Source organism: Haematobia irritans, chromosome 5, assembly GCF_050003625.1.
Source record: "Haematobia irritans isolate KBUSLIRL chromosome 5, ASM5000362v1, whole genome shotgun sequence".
NCBI lineage: Eukaryota > Metazoa > Arthropoda > Insecta > Diptera > Muscidae > Haematobia > Haematobia irritans.
The window spans coordinates 157,705,127-157,727,016 of record NC_134401.1 but is presented as its reverse complement, the minus strand read 5'-3'; the positions used below and the strand labels follow the sequence as shown (position 1 = coordinate 157,727,016).

At 28.3% G+C, this 21,890-nt stretch overlaps 2 protein-coding genes across 6 annotated transcripts; one reads left to right on the top strand and one right to left on the bottom strand.

Annotated features, from left to right (window-relative positions):
- Positions 1–8: 8 nt before the first annotated feature.
- LOC142241410 (uncharacterized) lies at positions 9–20,098 on the top strand. 5 transcript variants are annotated; one of them, XM_075313178.1, is made up of 8 exons: positions 9–149; positions 6,416–6,661; positions 6,732–6,906; positions 6,965–7,278; positions 11,532–11,711; positions 11,779–11,910; positions 19,320–19,478; positions 19,687–20,098. In XM_075313178.1, the coding sequence occupies exons 2-8, from the start codon at positions 6,422–6,424 to the stop codon at positions 19,717–19,719; spliced, it is 1,233 nt and encodes a 410-aa protein (XP_075169293.1). In that variant the 5' UTR covers positions 9–149; positions 6,416–6,421; the 3' UTR covers positions 19,720–20,098. The 5 variants fall into 5 exon arrangements, with proteins under 5 accessions (XP_075169293.1, XP_075169290.1, XP_075169289.1 ...); XM_075313175.1 differs by lacking the exon at positions 9–149 and adding an exon at positions 165–304 and having other exon boundaries at positions 6,735–6,906; XM_075313174.1 differs by lacking the exon at positions 9–149 and adding an exon at positions 165–304.
- LOC142237758 (uncharacterized) lies at positions 14,043–19,156 on the bottom strand. The gene is made up of 6 exons (XM_075309150.1): positions 19,150–19,156; positions 15,131–15,158; positions 15,034–15,058; positions 14,813–14,971; positions 14,362–14,545; positions 14,043–14,295 (listed from the first exon to the last, which is right to left on the bottom strand). Exons 1-6 carry the CDS (start codon positions 19,154–19,156, stop codon positions 14,189–14,191), a joined length of 510 nt encoding a protein of 169 aa, XP_075165265.1. The 3' UTR covers positions 14,043–14,188.
- Positions 20,099–21,890: the final 1,792 nt, after the last annotated feature.

Sequence of the window (21,890 nt, the reverse complement as noted above, 5' to 3'; positions counted from 1 at the left end):
CCAAAGAGTGTAAACAAACAAAAAATTCACGGCTATCACAATAGAAGTGTCAATTATAAGGCTACTCTAGACATCGTTTATACAAAACGGAGACCGTGTGTTAGTGAGTAAGATTCAATATTACTATTCATTTTCTCGCTGTCCGTGAGGTGAGTATATTTACACCGTTGTATATTGTTTTTTATTAATCATCTATATAAAAAAGAAAAGCGATAAAGAGCTTAGTTGATAAACATCGAATGTGGAGTATAGACAGTATGATGGTGTTGTCCTCTATGGAAAAGTTTATAAATATTTAATAATGGTTTGTAAAAGATTGGAAATTAAAAAATACTAACATAGACACTGCTAAGAAAAATTTTTAAAAATCGGGAAAAAAAAACAACGGAGAAGGTAATAACTAATTAATGTTTCATATAATTTTGAAATAAAAAAAAATGTTATCAAAAATACATAAGAAAACAATTTATTTTTAATATTTGGCCATTTTGTTATTTGATATGAATGATTGTGTTAAGGGGTAAAATCGTGATACTTTTAAATAAAATTAAATTTCAAAATAAAATAATGTAGAATTTAATAACCCATTTCGAAATAGATTTATATATTTTCTTCGAAAATATAAATACCCTAATAGATTTCAACTGTAATTTGCCTTATAAAAAGAGATTTAAAAAAATGTGGATTTTGAGCGAATTTTTATTATAGGCTATAATTGATTTTTAAACAAATCGGTAATGTATACATAATAATTACTTATTATTTGAAATATTAAATACCTAAATAATAACAACAATTTCCCATGCCAATTTGTAATTATATGTATTTTATTTGCTTTTCATCGTGACAATGACATTGAAATTCAGGTTGATTGTAATGAAACCAAAAACTGAAACTTGCTTTCCAGCGATCATGTTTTATTTAGCCCCATTGAACGAACACACATAAAATAGCCTATAATAAATGTATTTATTTTATTAATCATTGTAGCTGATAAAAATAGTAGATAATTTGCAACAAAAGGCAATACAATTTCATAGATATTTTATATACTGATTTAAAAAAAAAAAAAAACAAAAGAAAAGAAAACACAACAATATTGCAACACTTTTGCCCAGGAACTAAAAAGTAATAATATATCGAAGGATTTCAAATATTAAAAGGAATATGTGTGCATAGTTATGGGTGTGAATGAATGAGAAAATACCATGATTGGGGTGGTAGACGTTGACCTATCCCAATATAACCTAAATAATATTAACTGTCTGTTCGAAAGAGGACATTTTCAACCCTAAAGCTTTTGCTTTATTTTGTAGAAACTCTGTAGCAATTATTTTTAGGGGTTGAGAATATGTGAAGGAATTTTTATATTTGAAATTTCCACACATTGTTTTGAATTTTTAGGCTATGGGTAAAATTTTTGGGGTTAGAGAATTAAAAATAAAAAAATGTTTAATGTTTATTATGCATAAATGAAATTAATGAATAAAAAAATAAATAAATTTAATTTGAAAAAAAGTACTTCTTAGTTTAAGTTAAATTATATCAAAAATGTGAATAAAAAAACATTTTAGCTCTCTGTTAGACTACACAGAAAAAAAGATCACCAAAATATTTCCAATTAAAAAATTGATTGAAGTTGGAAATTTTTTCAATTAATAAATTAATTGAATCAATTAACATTTTAATCAAGATAGCAACTTTAACTTAATAAAGTCAATGATTGAAATTTTTTATTAAAAAATAATTGATGCAATTAACATTTTAATCGAGCTCGAAAGACTAAATCAATTAAAAAAGGCATTGACTTTTTTTTTTAATATTAACTAAAAGAAGCATTCATACATGGAAGAACTCAAAATTTCTTGCTGTAACGTTTGATAGTTTGTTTCGTTTTGGAAAGCCCTCCTGTTTGGAATCCCAGTATTAGTGAGACCAAATAGAGAAATCTTCAAACGGTGCAATTTCTTCCTACAAGTCCAGCGTTATGCTGTCAGGAGAGACCAGATCAGTGCTATCTCAGCTAAATTCTGACACCTCCAGATCTTTCAACGGTTACCTCTTTTTTAAAGCTGGCAATTCAAGATGTCTGCCCGAATTGTTGACATTCCCCTCACATCACGAGGCAGGTCTTTGCTTGTCCTGCAATATCGACAGGCCTGACTATTCCTCAATTCAGCATCCGTCAAAATTTTATTTCTATAGAAAATTTTGTTAAAATTTTATTTCTAAAGAAAATTTTGTCAAAATTTTATTTTTATAGAAAATTTTGTCAAAATTTTATTTCTATAGAAAATTTTGCCAAACTTTTATTTCTATAAAAAATTTTGTCAAAATTTTATATTTATCGAAATTTTTGTCAAAATTTTATATCTATCGAAAATTTTGTCAAAATTTTATTTCTATAGAAAATTTTTTTAAAATTGTATTTCTATAGAAAATTTTGTCAAAATTTTATTTTTATAGAAAATTCTGTCAAAATTTTATTGCTATGGAAAATTTTGTCAAAATTTTATTTCCATTCGTTTTGTTATTGTTGGTTTTGTTCTTTAAGCATTGTTGTTGTTTTTTTTTTTTATTTCAGCTTAAAACCATACATTGACTAAACTACAAGTGTAGCTTAACCAACAGAGGAAAATAATGTTTGTTAAATTTATTTGGGCAAAGCCCTATAGACTGCAAGATGGTTGGATGGACGCACGTTTCGGAATTACCACATTCCTCATCAGCATCCTCTACTTATTATTCAACCGTCGAACTGAACGGACGTGTTTTCTAATAGCGGAGTATTTCATCGTAATAAGTACTTATTACGAATTTCACGTGTGGTGGAAATAATAAACCACCATGCAGCGAAATTCAAAGTCATCCACTGGGTTGTTAACTTCAGGGCCCAGTGGACGGGTAACGACTGAAGTTATAAATTTGGGCAGCGACCAAGAGTCAGGCCCAATTAGTCGACCTGTAGACGGGTCGACTGGCGGTGACACTTTGGCAAGTCGAACCTTTTCTAAGGTGACGACATCAAAAGGAGGCAATCCCTCTCGAAAGAGATTCAAGGAACGTAGAAATGCTTTGTTTATCCTAAAGAAATTAGGATCAGTCGACCCAAGCACGTTGTCGGCTAAGCAAAGCGATTCCTTAAAATGGGCTCAAGGAATTCTTGAAGCTGGAAAAAGGGAACGATCACCGGATGAGCTACCATCCTCTAAACGGGATCAAAGATCGTTTGCTTCAGTTGCAAAAGACAGCCTTGTGATGGCTATTATTAATAAAGGAGCATTGGACGTTATGATTCCAAGGCAAAAATGGGGGGAAATTGAGAACGCGATGTCTGGTGTCTACTCAGAGGTGCGAAAAAAAGTTTCCCGGACCAAGTCCTCGACGGCAAGATGCTGGATGGTATCAAGGACGATATAAGTTAATAGCTTTTGCAGACCAGAGGTCTATGGATTGCTTTAAAGCTGCATTGATGCTAATTGGTGAAGTTTGGGAAGGAGCCGCTTTGGAGTTAGTCGATAAAAAAAGACATACCGGCTAAACCTAGAGCACATGCATGGATACCGGCAAACCCTCCTGATCCTGAGTCAATACTAGAGAGACTAAAAGAATGTAACCCAGATCTTCCAACCGCCGATTGGAAGGTTGGTCGTTTGGATGAGGTGGATGGACCAAGACGACATGCGGTGTTTATATTAAACATAGAGTCGCTGCCACGCGTAAGTTATGGCTTTCATGATATCCATATGAAGGTATACAAAAGCGATCAGCCAAAGGATACCGAAACGGACAAGCCTCCGGTAGAGTCAGCAGTGAAAAAATCTCCTAGCGAAGCCGAAGGAGACATAAAACCTGCAGACTATGGCGAAAATCATATGCGGGAAGTTTCTACAGGCTCAAGCCTCACCAAAGCTGAACCGCGGATTGTTGCGAGATCCACCGAGATCTGTGAAGAGGAAGCCCTTGATGACTCAATTGAAGCGGCTGATGTGACGGTGGTTGAAAATTTGGATGGTTCTACGGTTCCTCCAGATAAATCTTCACCATTGTAAGGCCGCTTGTGCTGCCTTAAAAGTTCTCCTGATGAAAGGAGACATAGATATAGTTCTTATTCAAGAACCATACATGCAAAACCTTTTTTCGGAAGGTTCAAGTGTGGTTCATTGGTGGGTTTTGCTGCAAGTAGAGGATGCTGATGAGGAATGTGGTAATTCCGAAACAGCTGTACATCCAACCATCTTGCAGTCTATAGGGCTTTGCCCAAATAAATTTGACAAGCATACTTTTCCTCTGTTGGTTAAGCTACACTTGTAGTTTAGTCAATGCATGGCTTTAAGCTGAGATCAAGAACAACAATAAAATTTTATTTGTATAGAAAATGTAAATATTTTATTTCCATAGAAAATGTTATCAAAATTTTATTTCTATAGAAAATTTTGCCAAAAATTTTATTTCTATAGGAAATTTTGCCAAAAATTTTATTTCTATAGAAAATTTTGTTAAAATTTTATTTCTATAGAAAATATTGTCAAAATTTTTTTTTCTATAGAGAATTTTGTCCAAATTTTATTTTTATAGAAAATTTTGTCCAAATTTTATTTTTATAGAAAATTTTGTCAAATTTTTATTTTTATAGAAAATTTTGTCAAAAATGTATTTCTATAGAAAATTTTGCCAAAAATTTTATTTCTATAGAAAATTTTGTTAAAATTTTATTTCTATAGAAAATATTGTCAAAATTTTATTTCTATAGAAAATTTTGTCAAAATTTTATTTCTATAGAAAAATTTTGTCAAAATTTTATTTCTAAAGAAAATTTTGTCAAAATTTTATTTCTATAGAAAATTTTGTTAAAATTTGATTTCCATAGAAAATATTGTCTAAATTTTATTAAATTTTATTTTTTTCTATAAAATATTTTGTCAAAATTTTATTTCTATAGAAAATTTTATTTGGGTAGAAAATTTTGTCAAAAATTTTATTTCTATAGAAAATATTGTCAAAATTTTATTTCTATAGAAAATTTTGTCAAAATTTTATTTGGGTAGAAAATTTTGTCAAAATTTTATTTCTATAGAAAATTTTGTTAAAATTTAATTTCCATTTCCATTTCCATAGAAAATATTGTCTAAATTTTATTAAATTATTAAATTTATTAAAATTTTATTTCTATAGAAAATATTGTCAAAATTTTATTTCTATAGAAAATTTTGTCAAAAATGTATTTCTATAGAAAAAAAATTAAAATTTTATTTCTGTAGAAAATTATGTCAAAATTTTATTTTTATAGAAAATTTTGTCAAAAATTTGTTTTCCATTCTTGTTTTTTTTTTGGGTGATGGGGGGGGGAGTGGGGAGTTTCAAACCGAAATGTTTGTATTATGTTTTTATCAATGAACCTTACTCAAATGCTTTTCACAATTCTTTACTTCCAACCCGGTTATCATCTCTACACAACGTCTACCTTACCCCATATCCCCCACACATAAATGTATTTAGTTAAATAATTGCACATAGAATTATTTCTCTGATGGGGTCTTATCAAAAAATAAATGAAAAAATGTGAGAATATAAAAAAAATGAATAAAAGGTAGATTAAATGAATGACGTTAACCCTCTCTGCCACTCTAAAAAAGCTGGATGGCTGGCTGGCTAGCTGACTATTTTCTATAACATTCCGAGAGGGGGATAGTGGTGGTGGTGGAGTGGACCAACAGTAGCAAAAAAAAACACAACAACACCAGACTTGGATCAATTGTTGTGGAATTGTATGACACGAGAGCTATTCAATGACAAATTTGACACAATTCAATGTAAATGTGTGTAGATATAAACAAAAGCTGAAAAATCGTATGGCCATAGTATAGTGCGCATAATCCGGAAAATGCACCCACAAAATCTCTGGGTTCAATTTGTGAATGTGTGATGAAATGTTGTAAACCAATGAGAATGAGAATGTGTCGTCTCTAGAGTTATTTGGCATTTGCCAGAGCGGCCACACTAAGGGTTGTGAGGTGAAATTTTTATTTCTTGCTATTCTGACACTACAGCGAGCAAAGCTTGAGCCAAACACTCTTAGTGCTACTACGACTATTGGACTATACTTACAAAAAAGAGGGAACATTGTAGGAAAAAGAAATCAATAATAATAATAATGTTTTTCATAAAAATTAATTTACATCATTTGTGAGAAGCAGCAGCAGTAGCAGTGGCAGCAGAAACAAGAAACCGAAAACAGGAATAGGACGGGAAACGGAAAGCGGAAAAACTCCCAAACCAATAAGAAAAAAACGAAACTTGGGTTGTAATTGCTCGCTCGCTCGCTCGCTATTCGTTTTAGTTATTCAAGTTAGAAAACCAAATAAACTTTATTCCAAAATAATTTAGTAACCAATTATCACATACATAATTATAGTTCAGAATGGATTCTAGTCATCATGTTACGGTGCCCTTACGTTATGGTATTAAGAAAATGAGAAAACGTCGAGATTTAGATGCTTTGCTATCACAGGGCCATAGTAAAAATGGCGGAGGTTGTGGTAGTGCAGGTGGGGGTGGTGGTCCTCTGAGACGCGGCAACAACAACAATAGGGGGACCTTATATTCCCAAGATAAATTGCTGAATAATGTGTCCACAGATGATCAGGAAGATTACAATTGGGTAAGGCAACATGAAACCAATAAAACTATGGACATCGGTTTTACAAATTTCAAATTTCCAAATTTTCCAGCAGCCCAAAGTTAAACAACCCACTCATCATTGTGGCCATAATAAACATATAATTTTTCGTTTATATGGCATTCTTCTGTTCGTCATTACCCTGTCGATATTTGTTGGTTTTACATATTGGTTAAATTTCAATTTACAACAACAAATCTATGAATATAGGCAAAAAGTTGAACAAGGTAAGTGGAAAAAAATCTTTCATTTGATAAACACGGAGTGTAATATTTTGATTTTCAGTTTCTGCCGCAAGTCAAATTTTACCGGATACTCTACAGGCCTGGCATGAGACCTCAAAGAATTTGATTAAAAATCAAACTTCAATTTCCTCGAAACTCTCTGAGTTGCAGCAATCATTACAGGTGTTATGGAAGAATTTCAGTGAATATCGTACCTCTCAAGAAGCACAAAAAAGTTATAAGGAAGAGAAAATCGTTGCAGATTTTGGTGCTAAAATTGAAGCAATAGCTACAGATGTGGAAAGTATGAAAGATCATTACAATGCTGTTAAGGAGCAACAAACTGATTTGCAGAAAGTCTTTGAAAGTTTAAAGGTGAGTTTCTATTGAAGTGTTCGTCTGGGAGCCTTTCCATTAGGTTAGGTTAGGTGGCAGGATAGGTGAAACCACTTAGAGAAGCTTTGAAACCCTCAGAAATGTCTCCAGCATTACTGAGGAGGGATAATCCACTGCTGAAAAACTTTTTGGTGTTCGGACGAAGCAGAAATCGAACCTACGACCTTGTGTATGCAAGGCGGGCATGCTAACCATTGCACCACCGTGGCTCCCCTATCCATTGGTTTTGTGGCAAAAATTGTTCTACAGTTTAAGTGAGCAGTGTTGCCAGGGAAAATTTTTCGGTTTAAAAGTTTCCTACTTTCCCCTACATTCCCAAAAAAAAATTTCCCTACAATTTCCTCTACAATATTTTTCGTTAAATTCAAACAAAATTTAATAGAAATAAAATTTTGACAAAATTTTCTATAGAAATAAAATTTGGAAATTTTTTTCTATAGAAATAAAATTTTGAAAAAATTTTCTATAGAAATAAAATTTTGAAAAAATTTTCTATAGAAATAAAATTTTGACAAAATTTTCTATAGGAATAAAGTTTTGAGAAAATTGCAGATTTTTTTGGCACGAGTGGTAACCGTGGTTTCCACACATTGTTAAAGATCACGCCTTGCCGGCTTCTCATTTTCCTCCCCTAGAGCAACCAAAATGTAAAAATTATTAAAAATTGTGTTGACAAAGAAAAAAACCTACATGTAGGCAATTTCCCCTACTTTTGGCAACACTGTAAGTGAGAAAAGTGTCGTGTTGATATTAGATAACTAGATAGATAGATAGCCTATATTGGTCTATGAAATATAGCTTTATAGAAAATTTTGTCAAAATAATATTTCTGTAGAAAATTTTGTTAAAATTGTATTTCTGTAGAAAATTTTGTTAAAATTTTATTTCTGTAGAAAATTTTGTCAAAATTTATTTCTAAGGAAAATTTTGTCAAAATTTTATTTCTATAGAAACTTTTGTCAAAATTTTATTTCTATAGAAAATGTTGTCAAAATTGCATTTCTATAGAAAATGTTGTCAAAATTTTATTTCTATAGAAACTTTTGTCAAAATTTTATTTCTATAGAAAATTTTATCAACATTGTATTTCTATAGAAAAATTTTTTATCTCTATAGAAAATTTTGTCAAAATTGTATTTCTATAGAAAATTTTGTCAAAATTTAATTTCTATAGAAAATTTTTCTCAAAATTTTATTTCTGTAGAAAATTTTGTCAAAATTTAATTTCTATAGAAAATTTTTCTCAAAATTTTATTTCTGTAGAAAGTTTTGTCAAAATTTAATTTCTATAGAAAAATTTTCTCAAAATTTTATTTCTGTAGAAATTTTGTCAAAATTTTATTTCTTTAGAAAATTTTGTCAAAATTTTATTTCTGTAGAAAATTTTGTCAAAATTTTATTTCTTTAGAAAATTTTGTCAAAATGTTATTTCTGTAGAAATTTTTCTCAAAATGTTATTTCTATAGAAAATTTTGTCAAAATTTATTTCCATAGAAAATTTTTCTCAAGATTTTATTTCTGTAGAAAATTTTGTCAAAATTTGATTTCTTTAGAAAATTTTGTCAAAATTTTATTTCTGTAGAAATTTTTGTCAAAATTTTATTTCTATAGAAAATTTTGTCACAATTTAATTCTATGGGAAATCTTTTCAAAAATATATTTCTCTTGTCAACATTTTATTTCTGTAGGAAATCGTATCAAAAATTTAATGTACCTCTTAGTTGGAGAGGAATATTTTGCAAAACCTACCAAAACATCAAGAATGCTACCAATCTACTAAAAAGTAAAAAAATCTACCATTTTTGGTAGAGTTCTACCAACTGTGGCAACCGTGTCTACTATCCAATTTTTTTACTTGAGTGTGTAGAAGTAAATTTTTGTTCATTAATACATGGTAACCGAAATCCCAGAAGATGGTCACCGATCTCCTGGTGTTGTGTTTCGAAAACTTTATCTTATTACGGTTCGCAACCTGGTGTGACCAAAACTTTATATTTTGAAATTTTTATATTAATACTGATTTTCTACAGCAGAGCTTTTTTTATTTTTTCATAAAAATTTTAATTTAATTTGAGAATTTTTGGGGACATATACACAGTCTTACACAAGTTTACATACCCCTGAGATTTTTACTTCTTTACTTTTTTTGTATAAAAATTTCTTGGAGATTTTTCTGAGGAATGGTCCCCGGTCTCCTAGTGTTGTGTTTCGAAATCTTGATCTTATTACGGCTCGCAACCTGGTATGACAAAAACTATACATTTAAAAAATTTTTTAATTATTATTGATTTTCTACAATAGAGGCTCTATTTCTTTTTTTTCATAAAAATTGGTTGGGGATTTTTGTGAGGAATTTTAATTTACATTTAGGATTTTTTAGGACGTTTGGGTCCTAATTTGCGGACAAGAGCCAGAAAAATATTGGCAACACTGCCGGTTATGTTGTTTGCATTGTTAAAGTATGTGAATGTTGATTGAGTTACACCACTACTCTCCACTAGAGGCGCTGCATTTTCTTGCATTTAAAGCATATTTCCGGTGTTAGAAATCCTTTGTATTTCTTCTCAATTTTTAATCTTATATATAGAAATGAAGTGTGGACAATCTTGGGTTATAGCGGTTTTATTCTCTTGAAGTTGAAAGGTGTCTTCGCGGCAGCTCCGAAATTTTTATAAAAAATGTTTATTTCTATTGAAGTAAATCAAAATCATTAGATAAAATCATTGCAGCACTTGTCACAAATTCGGGTTTATTTGCTCTTTAAGAAAATACTTTATAACATAAGGGAATTTCGTTTGTCGAAAATTTCGTTCTAGAGGAAAGTATTTTTTCTTTGGGTGTAAAGGGTGATACGGTCAAAATTTGGTCAAGGGAAAACGCGTGTAAATCGGTGAAATCGTTTATTTAAAAAATCAAATTAAATTTCTTTTTCAAGTTCAATTAGTATAAAATTCAGAAAAATATTCAGTTAGGCTTTCGCTTTTCCAAATCCTCACGCTTGACACCTGCCATCAGATTTTGTACAGCCACCTTGTCCACCTTCTTCGCCGCAGAAAGCCAGTTTGCCTTGAACTGCTGCTCGTCCTTAGCAGTTTTTGGTCTTCTTTAGGTTCCGCTTGACAATAGCCCAGTATTTCTCAATTGGGCGGAGCTCTGGCGTGTTGGGAGGGTTCTTGTCCTTGGGAACCACCTGCACGTTGTTGGCGGCGTACCACTCCATGGCCTTTTTACCGTAATGGCAAGATGCCAAATCCGGCCAAAACAGTACGGAACAACCGTGTTTCTTCAGGAAAGGCAGCAGACGTTTATTCAAACACTCTTTCACGTAAATTTCTTGGTTGACAGTCCCGGAAGCTATGAAAATGCTGGTTTTCAAGCCACAGGTACAGATGGCTTGCCAAACCAGATATTTCTTTGCGAACTTTGACAGTTTTATGTGCTTGAAAATATCTGCTACCTTTCCCCTTCCTTTTGCCGTATAAATCTCCTGTCCCGGAAGCTGCTTGTAGTCGGCTTTGACGTAGGTTTCGTCGTCCATTACCACGCAGTCAAACTTCGTCAGCATCGTCGAGTACAGCCTCCGGGATCGCGCTTTGGCCGTCGTATTTTGTTTATCATCGCGATTTGGAGTCACTACCTTCTTGTAAGTCGATAGTCCGGCTCGTTTTTTGGCTCGATGCACGGTTGTAGACGATACACCCAGCTTATTTGCGGCATCTCGGAGAGAGAGGTTAGGGTTTCGCTTGAAACTACCGGCAACTCTCTTTTTGGTGTCTCAGCGGCTTCCGGTTTTCGATTTCCCCCCGATCCAGACTTCCTGGCTGTCGACAAACGTTCCCCAAACACTTTAATTACATTTGTAACGGTTGATTTGACAACTTTTAGCGATTTTGCCAGCTTTGCGTGCGAGTAACTCGGATTTTCGCGATGCGCGAGCAAAATTTTGATACGCTGCTCTTCTTGCTTGGGCGGCATTTAGACAACTGAAGAGTGAATTCCAAAATCAAAATAGGAGCAACATTCTACACACACACCTTCAAAATGAGGGGTGTTCAGGTTTTTTAAATGCAAAATTGAAAGAAATACGTCAAGTTTATATTGACCAAATTTTGACCGTATCACCCTTTATATGAATTTTAGCCTAAAATATGTAAATAATTTTCTTAATACGTAAAAACTATAACCCATTAAAAACAAATTTAATAATTTTAAATTTCTCGTTATGTTTTCAGTCCAACTTCAGTGATGGATTAAAGAATATGGCCCTGCCTGTTAATTACACCGAAGAATTAAAATCATTACGAACAGATCTACAATCGAAAATTGATAAACTGGAAGCTAATGCCAGTTTTATCAATGACACATTAACACAAAAGTCAATTATTATGCAAGAAGAGTTAGTAAAACATAAGGTAATTGAATTAAATTTTTTTAAGATATAATTCGGAAATAATTTGTTTGTTTTTTTTTTTCGCATAGACCAAATTGGATGAATTATTTGATCGCAGTGCCAATATAACATCACATGTAACATCATTGGAAAATTCATGGCCGGAATATAAACAAAAAATCATTAATTTAGGCAATGATGTGCCACGTTTGGAAAAGGACGTAAGTATATAAAATTGGAAATAGGGTTCAAATTGAAGGTGAAATTTGGGTTTTATATATTGTCATATTAAACGATATCCAAATTTTACTTTTTGAGGATCTAGGAGGCACGTTTCGCATCTTTAATGAAATTACCCAGATATTTGGAATTTATTGTCCTTTTAAATTCCCAAATATATATTCCGATGGATTTTTTTTAATATTAATAAGCTCCAATTTCAATATGTCTTACCGGGAATTTAGAATTTTTTGTTATTTCAAAGACATAAATGAAGACGAGTTATATTGGTTCCTTTTTTAGCGACAGCTTCTTAATTTTGGGATACAAATGTCGAATATTTTTTTCTTTACTTTTTTATCCAAAAAGTCGAAAAAGGCAAAGTTGACTTTTCTTTAAATTTATAAATTTGAAAAAATCGAAAAGTCGACTTTTCCAAATTTTTATAATGTAAAAAAACTCAAAAATTCAATTTTTTTGATTCGGATTACAATCCCTATTTAGTAGATGTCGCATAGGTGGTATTGGAATTAGAGGTGTTCGCTTGAGTAATATTTTTCTCACGCACACTCACGACGGAAAAATCTTACTCACCCATGATATTGTTTGGTAGGACTCACCTCACGCACACTAACGAAAAGAACATTTGTACCCACGCACAAAAAAGTCATGACTCTCGAAAAATAAAGTGGCTCACGAAAAATATCGTGACTCACGAAAAGGTTGTGACTCACGAGTAATTTACCTTAACGACGTGTCTGAAAAAATTAGCATAATTAAAATCAAGAGCGTTATTAACATAAACTCTTAAAATCCCAGGTGTCACTAAAATTGTAAATGACTTCAACACGTAAGCGTTTTATGTGCGTAGGCGGGATTATTTTCGTGAGCGTATTTTTCCGAAATTTGTTACTCACGTACACTCACGAAGAAATTATATTGGTGAGTCACGCTAACGCACGACATTAGGTTTATTAATCACGCGGACCATTTTGCCAAATTAAATTAATATAATTTAAAAGTTAAAATTTTTTTCCCAAATTTTACTTCGATAGAAAATTTTGTCACAATTGTATTTCTATAGGAATTTTTGTTAAAATTTTTTTCTATAGAAAATTTTGTCAAAATTGTATTTCTATAGAAAATTTTGTCAAAATTTTATTTGTATAGAAAATTTTGTCAAAATTTTATTTCTATAGAAAATTTTGTCAAAATTTTATTTCTATAGAAAATTTAGTCAAAATTTAATTTCTATAGAAATTTTTTGTCAAAATTTTATATCTATAGAAAATGTTGTCAAAATTTTATTTTTATAAAAAAAATTGTCAAAATTTTATTTCTGTAGAAAATTTTGTAAAAATTGTATTTCTATGGAAAATTTTGTCAAAATTTTATTTCTATAGAAACTTTTATCAAAATTTTATTTCTATAGAAAATTTTGTCAAAATTGTATTTCTATAGAAAATTTTGTCAAAATTTTATTTCTATAGAAAATTTTGAAAAATTACCGATTTGACGAAAATGGACCAAAATCAACCAAATTCCATTTGGTCCGACCATCGGACCCAATTTAAAAATTAAAATTAAAAAATAATCATTAATCACGGCAAAATCGGACCAAAATTTGTACCAGCGGTCCATTTTGTCAAATTCAATTAATATAATTTAAAAGTTTAAATTTTCCTAAAATTTACTTCGATAGAAAATTTTGTCAAATATTTAATTCTGTTCAAAATTTTTATTTTTATTTATTTCTATAGAAAATTTTGTCAAAATTGTATTTCTATAGAAAATGTTGTCAAAATTTTATTTGTATAGAAAATTTTGTCAAAATTTTATTTGTATACCCGTGTAAAAATTGGTGGATCTGACCAGATATTATTAGATCTGCCGCCATATCTGATTAGATACGGTAGTATATCTAGGCAGATGTGGTCAGATCCGAAAAATGGTAATATCTGATCAGATCTAATTCTAAAGGAGTTAGATCTGACCAGATCTCAAATTTGGCCCACATCTAATTATATCTAATCTGATATAATTAGATGTTAATATATCTAATTATATATAATTTTATCTACAAATTGTAACACTTCCCCGTTACATATAATATTACCCTATTTAATAAAACGAATTATATAATATACTATATTAATAATGGTAAAACTGTATTATATAAATTACTATTAATATCGTACATTTTATGTATGTTAAGTAACTTAAGTTTTAGAATTCATTAAAAACAAAAAACGAAAAAGTTAAACAATAGTGGTCTATTTACTACTTTTGTCGTTTGATCTCGCCAAGACGTTGGGACATTGCCCTCTCGACGCCTTTTTTCGATTGTGGCTCCCAATTCCGCTCTTTCGCAACCCAGAATGAAAAATCTAAAGACAGAAACAGATTTATCAGTTAATTTGAAATTTATAGATTTGGTATAAGGGTATACTTACCAACAATAGCTTCTCTGGCCCTGTAATTTAGGGCAAAAACGGGTTCTAACTGTCTCTCCAAACCCTGTGCCCTTGGGGGTTGTCCAGTGAGGGTGGCTTTCTTAAGTACATTTCGTTTGAATACGCCTTCCAGCAACTTGCGAAGCCTTGTGGGACGTCCCCAATGCCATGTTGTGAATGATGGCTCGACAGTATATGTTGTTCCCAATACATATCATCTGTAAAGAAACAAAAATAAAATTACTTAATTATTCATGGTTATGTTGAAATCATTTTATTCATTATTCCACAAAACATTTATATTTCTATCAAATCTTATCAACCTATGGATGGGAAGCATCCAGAGCATTGCAAAATATTTAATTTTGTCTAAATTCATTGTTTCAAAAAAAGTAAAAATAGGTCCAACAAAACACTTTTGACAACTATTAGATTTGCTCTTGATACTTACCTTTTCATTAAAATTGCTGCAAAGAAGCTGCTCCTCATCATCACTACATTGGACGGATTGCTCTACCGTAATTTCTGGTAAAGCCTGGCTTTGTTTTAGAGCTTCTAGTTGATCCTCCGTCTCCCTTATTTTCTTTTGCAGAACCTCAATTTCATTTTCCTGAAAGAAAAACCATTTATTTTTATATTTATATATAGATAATAACAAAACACAAAACTTACCTCGTCACTGGACGTAGTTATACGTCTTTTTATGGTTTTTTTATTTGCATTTGCATTTCATCAATATATAAAAATTGCAACAAAACAATAAACTTACCTTATCACAGCTTCTCTTACACTTTTATCTTCCTCGAAAAATGAGAAGACATTAGATTTTTATATGAAATAAAAATATCAAACTCGCATTATCAAATATTTGATCATTTTTTTTTTTTCAAATTTAATAACAACAGGCGTTGCTAATGGTGATAGTTATGGGGTGACATTTTTGAAAACAAAAAGACAGTTGTGTCTGAAAGTCAAGCATTTTATGAAGACACTTCAAAATGATATTTAAAAGGGTTTCTTGAAACTGTCGCAATATATAAAGATTGTTTGGTTATGTTCACCACTTGTTTTGATGTGCGACCAAACATACGTGCTTGTAACCAAGTATATCACGTTAATATTCTCGTAACAAACACATTATTTTTAAACACAAACATATACAAATATTTTTTTATCCGTGTTACAGAACTGGTTCATGATTTAATGCGATATATATATAATTAGATATGGAGCTATATATAGTATATATAATTAGATATGATGTCATATATGAAGATATAAAATTAGATCTTACCAGATATGACTGATATAAATAGATATAACAACATATATAATTAGATCTTGAAACAGATCTAATCATATATCACACTATACATAACATATCTCCGTAGATCTATTTATATCTACCACCATATCTGAGCAGATATAATTATATATACTTTGATATTATTAGACATGATTAGATCTCTCAATTTTTACACGGGTAGAAAATTTTGTAAAAATTTTATTTCTATAGAAAATTTAGTCAAAAGTTTATTTCTATAGAAAATTTTCTCAAAATTTTATTTCTATAGAAAATTTTGTCAAAATTTTATTTCTATAGAAAATTTTGTCAAAATTTTATTTCTATAGAAAATGTTGTCAAAAATTTATTTGTATAGAAAATTTTGTCAAAATTTTATTTGTATAAAAAATTTTGTAAAAATTTTATTTCTATAGAAAATTTAGTCAAAAGTTTATTTCTATAGAAAATTTTGTCAAAATTTTATTTCTATAAAAAATTTTGTCAAAATTGTATTTCTATGGAAAATTTTGTCAAAGTGTATTTCTATAGAAAATATTGTCAAAATTATATTTCTATAGAAAATTTCGTCAAAATTGTATTTCTATAGAAAGTTTTGCCAAAATTGCAAAAATTTTATTTCTATAGAAAATGTTGTCAAAATTTTATTTCTATAGAAAATTTTGTCAAAATTGTATTTCTATAGAAAATTTTGTCAAAATTTGATTTCTATAGAAAATTTTGTCAAAATTTTATTTCTATAGAAAATTTTGTCAAAATTTTATTTCTATAGAAAATTTTGTCAAAATTTTATAACTATAGAAAATGTTGTCAAAATTTTATTTCTATAGAAAATTTTGTCAAAATTTTATTTTTATAAAAAATTTTGTCAAAATTTTATTTCTATTGAAACTTTTGTCAAAATTTTATTTCTATAGAAAATTTTGTCAAAATTATATTTCTATCGAAAATTTTGTCAAAATTTTATTTCTATAGAAAATTTTGTCAGAATTTTATTTCTATTGAAAATTTTGTCAAAATTTTATTTCTATTGAAAATTTTGTCAAAATTTTATTTCTATTGAAAATTTTGTCAAAATTTTATTTCTATTGAAAATTTTGTCAAAATTTTATTTCTATAGAAAATTTTGTTAAAATTTTATTTCTATGGAAAAATTTGTCAAATTGTATTTCCATAAAAAATTTTGTCTAAATTTATTTATTTATAAAAAATTTTGTCAAAATTTTATGTCTATAGAAAATTTTGTCAAAATTTTATTTCTATAGAAGATTTTGTCAAAATTGTATTTCTATAGAAAATTTGTCAAAATTTTATTTCTATGGAAAATTTTGTCAAAATTTTGTTTCTATAGAAAATTTTGTCAAAATTTTATTTCTATAGAAACTTTTATGAAAATTTTATTTCTATAGAAAATTTTGTCAAAATTGTATTTCTATAGAAAATTTTGAAAAATTACCGATTTGACGAAAATGGACCAAAATCAACCAAATTCCATTTGGTCCGACCATCGGACCCAATTTAAAAATTAAAATCACGCTAACGCACGAGATTTGGTTTATTAATCATTAATCACAGCAAAATCGGACCAAAATTCGTACCAGCGGTCCATTTTGCCAAATTCAATTAATATAATTTAAAATATTTAATTCTGTTCAAAATTTTTATTTTTATTTATTTCTATAGAAAATTTTGTCAAAATTGTATTTCTATAGAAAATTTTGTCAAAATTTTATTTGTATAGAAAATTTTGTCAAAATTTTATTTGTATAGACAATTTTGTCAAAATTTTATTTGTATAGAAAATTTTGTAAAAATTTTATTTCTATAGAAAATTTTGTCAAAAGTTTATTTCTATAGAAAATTTTGTCAAAATTTTATAACTATAGAAAATGTTGTCAAAATTTTATTTCTATAGAAAATTTTGTTAAAATTTTATTTCTATAGAAAATTTTGTTAAAATTTTATTTCTATAAAAAATTTTGTCAAAATTGTATTTCTATGGGAAATTTTGTCACAGTGTATTTCTATAGAAAATTTTGTCAAAATTTTATTTCTATAAAAAATTTGGTCAAAATTGTATTTCTATGGGAAATTTTGTCACAGTGTATTTCTATAAAAAATTTGGTCAAAATTTTATTTCTATAAAAAATTTTGTCAAAATTGTATTTCTATGGAAAATTTTGTCAAAGTGTATTACTATAGAAAATAGTGTCAAAATTATATTTCTATAGAAAATTTCGTCAAAATTGTATTTCTATAGAAAGTTTTGCCAAAATTGCAAAAATTTTATTTCTATAGAAAATGTTGTCAAAATTTTATTTCTATAGAAAATTTTGTCAAAATTTTATTTCTATAGAAACTTTTGTCAAAATTTTATTTCTATAGAAAATTTTGTCAAAATTTTATTTCTATAGAAAATTTTGTCAAAATTTTATTTCTATGGAAAATTTTGTCAAAATTGCAAAATTTTATTTCTATAGAAAATTTTGTCAAAATTTTATTTCTATAGAAAATTTTGTCAAAATTTTATTTCTATAGAAAATTTTGTCAAAATTTTATTTCTATAGAAAATTTTGTCAAAATTTTATTTCTATAGAAAATGTTGTCAAAATTTTGTTTCTATAGAAAATTTTGGCAAAATTTTTTTTCTATAGAAAATTTTGGCAAAATTTTGTTTCTATAGAAAATTTTGTCAAAATTTTATTTCTATAGAACATTTTGTCAAAATTTTATTTCTATAGAAGATTTTGTAAAAATTTTATTTCTATAGAAAATTTTGAAAAATTGCCGATTTGACGAAAATAGATCAAAATCAAACGAATTCCATTTGGTTCGACCATCGGACCCAATTTAAAAATTAATAATTTTTTGGACCAATTTTGATCCGATCGGACCAAAATTGCAACCCTGTAAGTGTGAATACTTGGCCAATATCTAGCTAATATTATTTATTTATGTACATAAATTAAAAAATTTTACAATCTTTATGTTAGGCTGAAATCAATGCAGTCTGGTTTAATATCCAAATTGTTTATACTACAAATTTTTACGATATTTATTCGTGCTTATTGGACAAGAAGATTAGGGGAATTGATACTATTAAGTTATAGAAAAGAAAATGTCAGATACCAATCTACACAAGCCTGAATATACAATCTCAAAGTTATATGTTGTGACACAAATAAATCTGGAAAAGAAAATTCCGTTTAAAGTTCTAATCGTCGAAAAGATGGGCGCCATCTAGCGGTTGCTAGTTTGCTTCGTTATAACTTTAGTGTCTTTGCTAAACTGGAGTTTCCACGTCGTTTTGAATACATAACGGGGAATGGAATTATTGTAAATACTCAGTAAAAGTCGGTCTATCTAGGGGCTATAGATTAATTTTAGTCCTTTAACACGTGAAAGCTATTTTGTTCCCATTTCAAACTATCAATATATATAAAATCTTGTTTGTCGTCTAATATTCACAAATATGACAATATTACCCTGCATACTTAACCGATTTTCTTCCAAATTTGGCTACATATAAAGCAAATTAAACTTATTAAACGCCCTCAGTATTAACCGCATTGGACCAGATTTACATAGTCCTCATAATCTTAGTAGACTTTTTGCTTGTTATTGTATTTACTGAAAATTAATCTCATTTTTTTAGATATCTCTTCTAACTCTGAGCAGTCAAAAATTGGAGATGTCATTCAAAAATATCTGCAAAGAATGCCAGAATTCTTACATTGAAGCCTTACAACAGCACAATATTGTGGAGGAGAAAGAAAAAGCTGTAGAAAATATCAAACCGTCTGAAACGAAATTGGTTGGTATCTTGAAACTATAGAGAAAAATATTGTTTGATGTCAATCAATTAATTGATTTATACAATTAAATTTTAATTTAATCCAATTATAAATTTAATTGTTTTTTATTTTTATTTTATTTTTTAAACAAATATTTTTTCTCAGTAGTTAAAAGATTTTTTCTATTAATATTGAACAAGTAATATTTTTATTTTTTTTTTCTTACAGACAACGACCACTTTACGCCCTTCTAATGTGTAGTGTGTATGTGTATGTTTATTAAATAACAAAAGTAAATGAAAACAAATTTAATTAATTTTTAAATTAATATTAGAGAGATAAAACAAAACAAAATTCAAAATAATTTTAAATTTGTCCTTCTTAAACACAACAAACCGTAAGACGATAATGAGTAAACGAAACACACAAAGAATGTAATTACGATTTTAAACACAACAACAAAAATGTATAACTAAACTTATTGGCCGCCATAGTTGATAATTTTTATTGCAATGTTTTAATTATTGAAATGTTGTCCAAAAATGAACAACATTGTAAAACAAATGAAAATCACCAATTTTTATTTAAATAAAATTAATGTATGTTTTGAAAAGAATATCACGATCATCTGAAAATGTAATTTTTAAATGTTTTTGTTAGGCAACAATTGGGGTTACTCCTAAAGGTGAGTGCTACGTTCGGTTTTTCACCAAAACAGTAGATTGGAAATGCGAAAATATTTTTCGTAAAGCATGCATTGAAAAGTTTTATATAATTGATTGCGTAAAATTTTCTCTTATGAAACTAAAAAATTGCAGAAAGAAACTACGGTTGCCACTCGAACCAAAAATAATCTACCAAAATTTGGAGAAAATTTTACCAAAAAAACTTCTAAACAAAAAAATCTTATTTTCCAAAATTTTATTTCTATAGGAAATTTGTCAAAATTTTATTTTTATAGGAATTTTTGTCAAGATTTTATTTTTGTAGAAAATTTTGTTAAATGTTTATTTCTATAGAAAATTTTGTCAATAAAATTTTTTCTATAGAAAATTTTCTCAAAATTTTTTTCTATAGAAAACTCTGTCAAAATGTTATTGCTATAGGAAATTTTATTAAAATCTAAATTTAATTTCTATAGATTCTCTATGGCAAAATTTTATTTTTATAGGATTTTTTTTTCAAAATTTTATTTCTATAGATATTTTGTCAATTTTTTTGTTTCTATAGAAAATTTTGTCCAAATTTTATTTCTATAGGAAATTTTTATAGATAAATTTTATCAAAATTTAATTTCTATACAAATTTTGTTCAAAACATATTTCCATAAAATTTTTTCGGTGTTTTATTTCTGTACAATTTTTGTTCTCAAAATATATATAGAAAATTTTGTCAAATTTTTTCTATAGAAAATGTGATTTTTTTCTATAGAAAATTTTAACAAAACTTTTTTTTTAGTTTTGTTTGTTATTGTTGGTTTATTCTTCAATCCTTATTGTTGTTTTGATTTCAGATTAAAACCATGCATTGACTAAACTACAAATGTAGCTAAACCAACAGATTTTCTATAGAAAATTTTGTCAAAATGTTATTTCTAGAGAAAATTTTATTTCTATAGGAAATTTTGTCAAATATTTTATTTCTATTGAAAATTTTGTTAAAATTTTATTTCTATAGGAACTTTTGTCAAATATTTTATTTCTATAGAAAATTTTGTTAAAATTTTATTTCTATAGAAAATTTTGTCCAAATTTTATTTCTATAGAAAATTATGTCAAAATTTTATTTCTATAGAAAATTTTGTCAAAATTTTATTTCTATAGGAAATTTTGTTAAAATTTTATTTTTATAGAAAATTTTGCCAAAATTTTATTTCTATAGAAAATTGTGTAAAAATTTTATTTCTGTAGAAAATTTTGTCAAAATTTTATTTCTATAGTAAATTTTGTCAAAATTTTATTTCTAATGAAAATTATGTCAAAATTTTATTTCTATAGAAAATTTTATTTCTAACCTGAGGAAATTATTTTTTTATGGATGTAATAATACAATACGTATATCAATTTAAAAAGCGGACTTACTCTTAAAAAGCTTTCAGCTGCTAAGTTAAAATACGATTGTTTTTAATTTTGTCAAATATTAAAAATGCCCTTTCAACAGAAGAGTTAAAAAAAGATAACGAAAATATTGCTATTGGATACTTGTTTGTATTTAGGATCTTCTTGTTGACTTTCCGCATCTATTTTCTCATAACTCATGCTAGAATTGTTCCGTATTTGCTTGAGAATTGCTCCACTTTATAAGGTGTAAAATAATTTGTTACCCCCAAAAATCCCCCCAAATAAATGTTACCCCTAAAAATCCCCCTAAACGTGGAAAAACTCCCTAAATTTGGGGGAAAACCCCTAACCTGGCAACACTGTCTTGTTGTT